Source organism: Cricetulus griseus, chromosome 2 (genome assembly GCF_003668045.3).
Source record: "Cricetulus griseus strain 17A/GY chromosome 2, alternate assembly CriGri-PICRH-1.0, whole genome shotgun sequence".
Taxonomy (NCBI): Eukaryota; Metazoa; Chordata; class Mammalia; order Rodentia; family Cricetidae; genus Cricetulus; species Cricetulus griseus.
Window position 1 is genome coordinate 43518282 of NC_048595.1, and position 11288 is coordinate 43529569.

General features: G+C 44.7%; 1 protein-coding gene across 4 annotated transcripts in view; it reads right to left on the reverse strand.

Moving 5' to 3' along the window:
• The window catches only part of Usp24 (ubiquitin specific peptidase 24), a 128058-nt gene extending 125440 nt beyond the window's left edge, over nt 1–2618 (reverse strand). For 3 of the 4 annotated variants that reach the window (XM_035439736.1, XM_035439737.1, XM_035439735.1), the window contains exon 1: nt 2248–2618. In XM_035439736.1, the coding sequence (XP_035295627.1) occupies nt 2248–2562 (315 nt within the window). In that variant the 5' untranslated portion in view covers nt 2563–2618. The remainder of the gene's footprint in view (nt 1–2247) is intronic. The other variant, XM_027402340.2, reaches the window with a different exon arrangement.
• Nucleotides 2619–11288: the final 8670 nt, after the last annotated feature.

The following is an 11288-nucleotide window of genomic DNA, read 5'->3' on the forward strand; positions in this document are numbered from 1 at the left end:
TTGACCCATTACTGTACCCTGTTTCTTTTCCTATGTAAAGGAAGCTTCTAATCCGATTAGCTGCCTCTATGAAGACAACTTCCCCTTTGGGGCCTGAAACAAGGGGACTAAACTAATTATTAATTTCTAAAGTCTCTGCTTAAAAAAAAAAAAAAGTATGATTCTGCTTTCATTCTACCCATTAATGTAGTCCTGATGCCTTGGATCAGTGCTTACCACTCCTAGAACCAAATAGCTTCACAGTCCACCTCTCTCCAAACCCTTTACTTTCCCTTGTCATCTACACTGGACCAAATGAATTCAGTCCTAAAACTCAGATGCACATAGTGAAAAGCTCCCTGGCTTCTGATGCCAGAGACCTGGATTGGAATGTAGGTTCCGCTACTAATTTCATACCTAAAATGGTGATGAAGTAACTATTTTACTGAGGACTAGTAAAATGGGCAAAGAACCTAACTCAGAGCCTGACATACCTTTCAGAGGCCAGTTTCCCACTAGATACATGACAAGGACATACAAGCTGCATGGGTGGCATGGGTGATGATTTTAAAACTGAGTTTATTCTTACCACACTTCTGGTATAGTATCAGAAGTTGGCCTGTACTCTGCCAGTATACTACACCAGTAAAGCAGCCCTCTGAAACTCTCACAAGCAAGTGGACCAGCCTCCCATAGCCCCAAACCACATGGCAGGGGAAATGCGGAGGGCTAGACATTCTTTTAAAAGATAGATTCTCTGGATTTTACCTAAAGCAAACGTCTCAGTCTGCTGTTCACTTCAAAGAAGCCACTCGCTATTCTTCCAACTTAAATGTACAGGAAGTAAGTTAAGGGTTCTAACTTATTTTGATTTGCAATCACAGGAGATTAAAAGCAGGAACAGAAAATAAAATTTCTCACATAATGAAAACACACTGATCTTTGTGGACTCGTACAGACATGTTCAGAAAAAGTGATAGCTTGCTTCTTTGATTTCAAAATAGGTCAAAACTGGCAAGAACGAGGGCTGGGGGCTGGCAGTAAGAGTGACTTAAGAATAGTCACTTTAATACAGGGTGGTGGCACACACCTTTAGATCCAGCATTAGGGAAGCAGAGACTGGAAAATCTCTGCGTTGGAGACCAGCCACTTTTCTGCAAATTAATCATAAACACTACGGCTTCTGGGTGATTTTTCCTTGTTTTGGCAAGTTTGTCATCCTCTCCCATATTCCTTGCTCACAATGTAAACCAAAGCACTAAAAGGCCTAGTTTTCACTAAAGATTTGGGGTGTCTGATCAAACGCACTAGCGTCTCTTCTCTAGGCTCTTCAGTCCTATTCCTTCTCTCTAGCCTTCGCCTCCCCTCACACACACGCATTAACCTCCCTAGTGCTACGTCCCCTTCCTCGGTCTTGGTCTGATTTTTCCCTCATTTGTGACCATATTCTCCTTATTCATGCTGGGTCCCAGCTTCAGCCTCTCATTCCTGTCTGGTCGTTCCTTCGTTCGTATTCTGTCCAGGCTTCTCACTCACTCTTTTTCTCAATCCAATTCCACTACCTGTCATCACACACCTGACCTAGTGAAGCCCATCCCTCCAGCCCGGGCCTTGTAACAGCCAGACCTGCTCCTCTACCTTGTATTCACACCCACCATGCCTGTCCCTGTCTTAGCCCTCCTCGTTTTTGGACCCTGTCCTCCTTCTGACAGTTGGCTTAAAAACCCAAACCCTCTTTCTAACCCCAAAAGTCCTCCTGTGTGACCCAGACAAGGCCTCTATTGTGGCTGGCCTATCACAGCACTATTTCTGACTCTGAACCTGGTACCTACCCCAAACCGTCACTGAAACCAAGTGCCACAAATACCCGTTCCCTAAGACCCCAGTTTTGACACCCGATATTCATGTCCTTCTCCTCTCACAAGCCAGGCGAAAGTAGAAATGTGGACCCTCCTCCCCATGCCTCGGGGGCGAGGTCCCTACCCTACTCAGCAGGAGCCCAGGAGAACCCCCCCCCCTTTCACAGCCCAGGTCCGTATACCTAATGAATCCAAGCGGACAGACTCCTCCCCCAAAGCCCTTTTCCCCATCTGACCCCAGTCTAGTGACCCCTGTCTCTGACCAGAGCCAGTGCTGTTATCTCTGTACCCCCAGTTTCATCCCAGCCCCCGCCCAGGAGTCCCGCTGCGAGCCGTGCGGGCTGTGCTCCCTGCCCACGGGACTCTAGCGCAGCCGCCTCTCCCGCGAGGTCAGGGCAGCCCCACTCACCTCCGCGTCCACCACCTCGTGGTAGGCTGGCGGGGGGTCGAAGCCGCCACCACCTCCGGTGCTCCCGACACGGGAAGGCCCGCCGCCGTCCCCGCCGCCGTCGCCCCGTGGGCCGCCGCCCGGCCCCGGACTGGGGCCCCCGCTATCCATGGGCTCGTAGCCGCCGTAGTCCAGGCCCGGCCGCTCGTTGGTGAGCAGCGCCACGGCCTCGTTGATGTCGTTCTTGGCCAGGCGCAGGGCCTTGCGGATGGTGGCCGGGTCCGAGAAGCCCATGCACAGCAGCGTGGTCATGTGCTGCTCCTCCTCCGATTCCATGGCTCCGGCCTCAGAGCCGCGCCGGCCGGCGGGCGGCCAAGCCGCGGCTCCCGGGCCTGGCGGGCCGCGCGCGCTGCCTCGGCGCCGGCCTCGCACCCGGCCGGGCCCCTGCGCTCCTGCCCCGCGCGCTCCGCGGCCGCCGGGCCAGGGTTGGGCGCGCGCGAGGGCGCCGCGAGCCGAGACGGAGCGGTGGGACGCTCAGGCGCGGCCGGCCGGCCCAGCCCTGCGCGCCGCCATGTTGGCCTGCTCCTCCTCCTCGCGGGGCCGCGCCTCCGCTCCCGGAAGCGGCACTAGCGGCGTTCGGCGGGCTGCGCAGCGCGGTGTATGTGTGTGTGTGTGTGTATGGGTGTGTGTGTGTGTGTGTGTGTATGGGTGTGTATGGGTGTGTGTGTGTGTGCTTCTCCGAGTCGAGGGCCGGGGAGGGGCGCGCGCGGAGCGTGTCTGAGGTGAGAGGCCGCGGCGCGCGGAGCGAGCGCGAGAGTCCTCCGCCGGCGCCTCCGCCCGCCCCCTTCCCGGCAACAGGTTCCCTCTGGGACGGGAGGGGCGGGCGCGAAGCGGCTCTCTGGTGGCGGCGGCGGCGGCGCTGGCGCTGAGGTTCCCCGGCCGCCCGGGCCTCCGTGGCCTGACGCCACTCGGGTCTCATAGCGGGCGACTCCACCAGCCGCCCCCGGAACCCTCCTCCGTCCTCCCGAAGTGTTCTGCGGCCCGAGGAAAGGGATCACACGCCCACAGACACCGGTGCCCGGATCCGCTCGACGAGCACCCCTCGCACACCATGGGCCTCCGACCCTCCAGCCTTCTCTGGAGACCCTCAGACCCGGATTGAATCTTCGTAACGACCCTGACCGCCTGTCCCACCAAACCGGACTAAACTTTACCAGACATTTCAGCTGAAATGCATGGAAAATCTAAAATACGTCGCGCCCCTCCACCCCCCACCACTAAATAGAAATTTTCGGTGTTCTCTATGAAAGCATTGAAAATGCGAACCGCATTGCCGTCCTCCACGACACATGGGAACATTCTGGGCATCTGGATCCCATCCGAGTTTCTACCTAAGTCTGGCTCAGGGGTCGGTCTGTCTTGGGGGGCTCACCTCTGTTTCTTGCTTCCAGCTTTCATCTAGTTCTTTGCCTCTTATTTCCACAACATTGGCATTACAGGGTCATTTTTTGCTGGTTCCCTCTGTGCTTTTACCCGCTTCAGTTTCCTCTAAATCGTGTTTCTATGTTCTATTCCAAGATCCTTCTCTCACCAAATACTTGCTTAGTTTGTCACCTGTGATCCTCATACTCGTTTATTCTTGAACCCGAAGTCCACCAACCTTTCTTTCTCATGCTGTTAAACCATTTCTGATGGCTTAACAGACCGCCACATACCCCCAAATTTGAAATTATTGACAGTCCTCGGAACTTTTCTCTATAGTCTCTCTGCCAATATCTTTCTCCTTAGACCTGATGGCCTCTTGCCTAGTAACTTAGCACTTAGTTTACAAACACCAGTGGTTTGATTTACTGGGGGAATTTATCATCATTTATAATGTAACATGTAAATGATAGTACATGTAAATAAATGTACTATTTCTGTTATTAAAGGCTTGATATTGGATTTGGTCACAAAGTGGACACTTACATAGGTTTTATTCAGGGATAACAACTTCGAGGGGGCTCAATGAAGTTTTAAGTACATATAGTAGATAAAGAACAAAAGTAGTGGGGCTAGAGAGATGGCTCAGTAGTTAAGAACACTGGTAGCTCTAGAGCACTGGCTGCTCTTTCAGAAGACTGGAGTTCAATTCCCAGCACCCACAAGGCAGCTCACAACTGTAACTCAAGTTCCAGGGCATCTAATACCTTCAAGCAGACATACATGCAGGTCAAACACCAATGCACATTAAAACAAAAACAAAAAAAACCAAAAGCAATAGCACTTTGAGGTAGGCAATCTGTTATGGAGTACACACCAATACAATATACAATACCATAGGTCAGGACACCCCAGCACTCAGGAAGCTGAGCCAGGGGGATCTCTGGGGTTCAAAAGTATCCTGAAAAGAGCAAAACCTTGTCACAAAACAATCAAGTGTACCATTTACCAAGTCACTAGTGATGCCACTGGTAACAAAAAGACCATTCGATGATCAAAGGCTAAGTGAAAGCATTCTTTTTTTACCGTGTTTGTAGAGTTAAGCCAGCAGCTGAATTACTAAATGAATTAGATGAGCAGAGAAAGTAACAACAACAACAAAATGTTTGTCACAAAGATTGGAGGTAGAACTGAAGAGGTCATGAGACAGAGCCAGCCCATTCAGATGGCACATAAAAAGACTCATCAAACAGTGGCAGGTTTACAGAACACGACAGAGAAGCTGTGCTTAGCTGAGAGAGGAGGAAGCAGAGAAAAACAAAGTCTGTGATGAAAACTGGAAAGGAGCCACAAAAGCCTACAAAAAACAAGGAAGGCCATTTTTGAATCAGATCATGGAGTGACTAAAAAGCCAGAGTGTCATTTGAGGATGCAAGTGTAACCGCATTTTTTTTTCAAAAAAAAAAAAAAACACAAAAAAAAACAAAACAGCAAATCTTGTTGAGTAAGCCGGGTGTGGTAGCTCATGCCTGTCATACCAGTATGCAGGCTGAGACAGGAGGATCAAGAGTTCAACATCATCCTCAGTTACATAGTGAGTTTGAAGCCATTGTAGGCTACAGGAGTCCTAGTCCTAAGATACATGCATACATACATGTATACACACACACATGTATACACACATGCATGCATACATACCCTGTTAAATTGGGGGAGTACAGGAAGGTCCTGTGGTGTGAATTGGTATGAATATTCATTTACATTTTTATTTTAATTGCAGAAAAATCCAGAAAGGTTAAAAAAAAAAAACCTTTAAAGATATTTAAATTACACCCATTTTACAGATGTCTTCCTTAGAAACTTAAAGAAAAAGAAAAAGATAAGACTAGAAGTGAGGTGTGATGGACAGTCTTGAAAACAAAGCCCAAAGGACTCATTTTTACTCAGGGTCCTTTCTGAGCTAAGATGAGAACATTTATGAGCAAATGCACAGCTTTTGTCATTTTGAACTTATTCTTTGTAAAGGGAGATAGTTGTAAATAAAACTATGACAAATGTTTTGATAGAATTTCAGGGGGTAATAAGCAGAGAGAAATTACCAAGACCAGGCCATCTAGAAAGGAAATGGTATTTTAACTATAGCATGAAATAAAGTAGGAAAGCCCAGAGCAGGAGTATGAGAAGAGAAAGTTTCAAGTGATAGAAATAGAATGTGCAAATGCCCTGAAGTGGGTGAGAGTGAAGCAATTTAGAGGAATTGAAAGCCAGGGGACTTATGCACAGAGTTCTAGAGACATGAGGAGAAAGGAAGCTACAAAATACACAGACACATGATCCTAGAAGGCCATATGAAGTGTGATAAAGAGTTTGACTTTCATTCTGACAGAATAGAAACACTTTACATCACATATGCAGAGAAGAGAAATGCTGCTGCTTGGGTTGTAGGATGATCAACCTTGGAAACAGAGTTGAGTTTTGTTCTCTCACCTCACACACAGCTTTTGATTTTGTTCCAGCCCCATTGCGGAGGGTCAAAGCCAGAGCCTTGCACATACCAAGCAAGTGCTCTGTAGGAGAGGTCTAGCTGTTCTTTATGCTCTTTCTTTGTAGAACTTTTACTTTGGCGTATCATGATATGCCTTTCTTTATGTCTGTCTTCAGTGAAGTTTGTAGAGCTTCTTGACTCAGTGGCTCAAGGTCTCAGGAAATCGCTGTTTGTTATTATTGTGCTAAGACAGAGTCCCATTGTGTAGCCCAGGATAGTCTCAAATTTGTGAACCTGCAGCCTCAGTCTCCTGAGCGCTAGCATTGAAGTGCACATGACTGTTATTTCTTCACACATTTCTATCTCACCCCACCCCCCACACTCACACACACACACACACACACACACACACACACACACACACACGCACGAGACTTCAATTACACACACGTCCTTGCCTTCTTTACTGTCTATTCTTTTGTCACTCTATGCCTCTGTCTAGATACTTTCTTTGATTCTCTGTTCTAGTTCACAGATTTTCTCTTCAGCTGTATCTTTTCTGTTAAACAATTTACAGAGTTCTTATTTTTGTTATTGAATATGTAAGCCCCTTTGTTTTTTTGTTTGTTTGTTTCTTGAGACATGGCCTCTATATGTAGTCCTGAATGTCCTGCAACTTGGTATGTAGACCAAGCTGGCCTTGAACTCACAGAGAGCCTCCTGCCTCTGCCTCCCAAGTGCTGAGTTTAAAAGTGTGCAATACACAGTTCTTAAATTTCACTTTAGTTCTTTTTTATGGCTTCTGTATCTATGCTGAACCTATCTTGATATTTAATCCCTTGAAATATTAGTCACAGCTATTTTATATTCTCTGTCTGATAAATCCATAGCTGGATCTCCCTTAGGTCTCTTTCTAGTGTCTGATTTTCCTCATCACTTCTTGTGTGTTTGTAAGCACAGTAGAGGTTTTGTTTGTTTATTGATTCATTTGCCTTGTAAGTTAAAAAAAAAACTACAGGGATGATTTTGTGTGTTTATGCAATTTTGATTTAAGAATCTGTGCTTCTGGTTAGCTGGGACTGAAGGATCAACTGTGATTAACATGATATCGGAACTACTAAAGCAAAACCTTTGCTTTGCTGGGATATTCCATGCTAGTAGGCCAGAGCTGAGAATTTAGTGGTGATTAAGAAGAGATCAGCATCATTGAAGTAAAATCATCTGGGAAGTGTTTTCTGAGAAGCTGAACACAGAAGCTCCAGGTGACCAAAATTGTACCTCATGCTGGCAGCTGGACTTGGTAGTGTGTTTTGAAGGCATGAAGAGTCATGGAGAGCAACTGAGGCTCGCTATTATGAGAGGCCATTGGTGAAGGTGCAGCCTCAATAGCAGTTGAAGGTCCAGCACTGAAGGGGTCATGCCAAGAAGTTGAGGCTTGGCAACACGAAGAGAGCCTATGAGAGGCTATGGGTGAAAGTGCAGCCCAGCTGCAGCACATTTGCCCAGCTGGGTTTCAGTCCTGCTTTGGTTCCTAATTTCCTCACTATGTTCCCTTTCTTCCCATTTTGAATGGTAATGTATACGCTGTGTCATTATCTATTGGAAGGATGTGATCTGCTTTTAGATTTTGATTTTATAGTTAAGAGATTGCCATTGAGTCTCACAAAAGACTTTGGGCTTCTTTAGACTAAGGGGACTTTTAAAGTTGGACTGGATGCATTTTAGATTATGATACGGCTACAAGCCTATGGGGGACAGGGAGTGGAATGTAGTGTTTTGAATAGGAATGGTCCCCATTCGGAGGGGGTGTCACAACTAGGAGGCATGGCCTGGTTGGAGGAAGTGTGTCAGGGGATGGATGGGCTTTGAGAGTTCTCATGCTCAAGCCTGACCAGTGAGTCACACTCTCTTCCTGCTGTCCGTGGATCCAGCACGGCTCCATCCACTCTCAGCTCCTTCTCCAGCACCCTGTCTGCCTGTGTGCTGCAATGCTTCCCACTATGCTGATAATGGACTGAACCTCTGAAATATAAGTCAGAGCCCATTAAATGTTTTCTGGTCATGGTTTCTCTTCACAGCAATAAAACCCCAAACTAAGACAGCAGGTAATTGGAAGTAGAAGCGATTAACAAAAGATGTATGTTTATTATATTTGTAATTATGTGTATTATGTAGGTGAATGTGTGGCAAATGTGCACGTGAGTTCAGGTGCCCTTGGAAACCAGAGGCATCAGATCCTCCCAGAGCCAGAATGTAGTGAGCCTCCTGATGTGGGTGCTGGGAAGTAAAACTCAGATCTTCTAAAGGAACAGCCCATGCTTTGAACTGCTGGGCCAAGTGATAATCTTTTCCAAAATATGAACCTATTTTTGTTCACCTAAGGCTTTTTTTTTTATTCCCAATTGTTTTATTTTTTTGCTGTATCTCAAAACACCTCAATATTTATGGTTTAAAACATTGATTTGTTATTTCTTCTAATCCTCTGGGTTGATGGGACATTTTTTTTTTTGCCAAGTTAGTGGTGTACCCACATATATACACATAATTAAAATAATAATAAACATAAATCTTTTTTTGAAACCACCTCTACTTCCAATTACCAGCCAAAGGTCGAGTAAACACAAAAATCAGCTCTGTAGATTTTAATACATAATGCCTACTTTTAAAATAAACAAGAACGCCACTGTGCTTACAAAAATACAAGGAGTGATAAGAGGAAAATCACATAATATAAACACTTTTGGTATTGGTTAGGATCACTCTTATTAAGTTGTCCTCCTCAGATGGCATTAGCTTAAATGAGCAGATATGCCACTGCTAGAAGCAGAAATCCTATAGAGGAGAGAAAAGAGAACTTCAGAGTAGAGGCTAAAAACAATAGGACCACCTGGAGAAAGGAGGGGAGAGAGAGTGGGTGGAAGGGAGGGAGGGAGGGAGGGAGAGAGAGAGAGAGAGAGAGAGAGAGAGAGAGAGAGAGAGAGAAACACACCTGGGTCTGACATGGGCTTTTGAAACCTAAAAGCTTATCCCCAGTGACAGTCCCTTTCTTCAACAAGCAGCACCCACTAATCCTTCTAATTCTTTCAAATAGTGTCACTCCTTGGTGACTAAGCATTCAGATATATGAGCTATGGGGACCATTTTTATTCAAACCACTACAAGAAAATAAAGTAGAATAATACTTAATGTCCTAGAGTTTGGTCAATTCATATCCATGTCCATTATGTGTGTCAGAAAGGATAAAACTAGAAAGCTGATACCATTGATTGCACTAACTGGGCATTGTTTGGGGGGAGGGGCACAGTTACAGCTTTATTAAAATGTAATTCACATGCCACACAACTCACTCATATAAAGTATACATTTCCATGATTTTAAGCATATTTACAGATATATGCAACTATTACTGTAATTTAGAACACTTTTATTATTGGTTTTTCCTTTGCCTTCATTCTTGCATGTATGTTAGGGACCATTTAAGATGGAGTTACTTTTAAAAAATGACTATAAATGTTTCTGCCAATGCTGAGCTCTAGAAGCCTACATTTTAAGTCTTTGGAAATTGTAGATAAGTCTATAATTTCAAAATAGCTTTTTAAAAGCAAAATTTGAATAAACTCTCCCAGGTGCCCTTTGATTAAGTCTATTTAGAATCAGGTTTAACAATGACCACTGACTAACAGTTTTCATGGTGTTTGTGTTAACTTCTTATCTACTGAATTGTTCAGTTTTTTATAAAACTTGGTTTCAAGGAACAATAGCTGTAAGTAGTGTAAGCTGGACAGAAAAAAATCAGAGGCTAGAAAGCATTTGAGGCAGTCTCTTCCGGGAATTACAAGGAACATATTCCAACTCTGCTCAGATTTGAAGTTAGTTTAATAGAAACATACTCCTAAATAATTTATCTTCAGCTCTAATGTTTGAATGAGAGAAAGCAGGGAGGATAAGGTTGAGAGAAGCTCCAGTAGATAACAGGCTGTATCTCCTCATCTGCCCCCTCCAACTCCCTAAGTAACCGTCAACCTACTTTCTGTCTCTACACATTCTTGCCTGTTCTAATAAGATGTGGCTTTTGGTATCTGGCTGCCTTTACTTTTTCCTTTCAAGTTTGATCACGCTGTAGCATGTTTTAGCATTTCACTATGTATGGCTGAATGAAGTTGAATTATATATGGAGGTGCTAAATTTTGTTTATTCATTGATGGTGGATGTGAGTGTTCATCCACCTTTGAGGGATGATAAATGGTGCCTTAGCAAACACTTGAGTTTTTGTGTGGATAAATGTGTGCATTTGTCTTAGGTATGTACCTAGGACTTGAATTGTTAATGTTAATTCTGCTGGGTGTTTTTAGGGATTGTCAAATTGTTTTTCAAAAGGGCTTTATCCTTTACAGCCCTTTCTTCTAGCAGTGTTTAAGGGTTCTAATTTGTGTGTGTGTGTGTGTGTGTGTGTGTGTGTGTGTGTTCTACTTCCTGTTTTCTCACTGTTTAAAATTAGTGGCTGTCAAGTGGTCTCACATTGTGGGTTTGATTAGATTTACACTTTTCTGATGACTGATGATGTCAAGTGTCTGTTCCTGTACTTATTACTTCTCTATCTCCTTTGAGGAATAGTAGTTCTCTTCAAGTCCTTTGCCCATTTTTGAACTAGGCCATTCGTTTTTTTTTTTTTTTTTTTTTTTTTTTTTTTTTTTTTTTTTTTTTTTTTTTTTTTTCTAGAGCCAAATATCTTGTCAGATGTATGATAAGCAAATTATCTTTTATACTGGGAACTGAGGAGAGGGCTTAGTGAGCAAAGTGCTTGAGTTTGGATCCCCAGCACGTACATGAAAACCAGGTAAGGCAATGAGCGTCTATACCTCCATCAATAGAGTAGGGACCTGAGACAGGAGGATCTCGGGGGCTCTTTGACCAAAACAGGAAGCTCCAGGTTCAATGAAAGACACTGTCTCAAAAAAAAATTAAGGTAGAGAGCAGTAGAGGTAGACATCCCATATTAACCTCAAACTTCCTCATGCCTATGCTTGGGCAAGCATACTACATATACATACACTACCAGTGCCAGACACATAAAATTTGCCATGTTAAAGTGTATAATTGAGTGACATTTAGTACAATCAGATGTCTAACCATGACTTCCATCCATTTCTAGAAT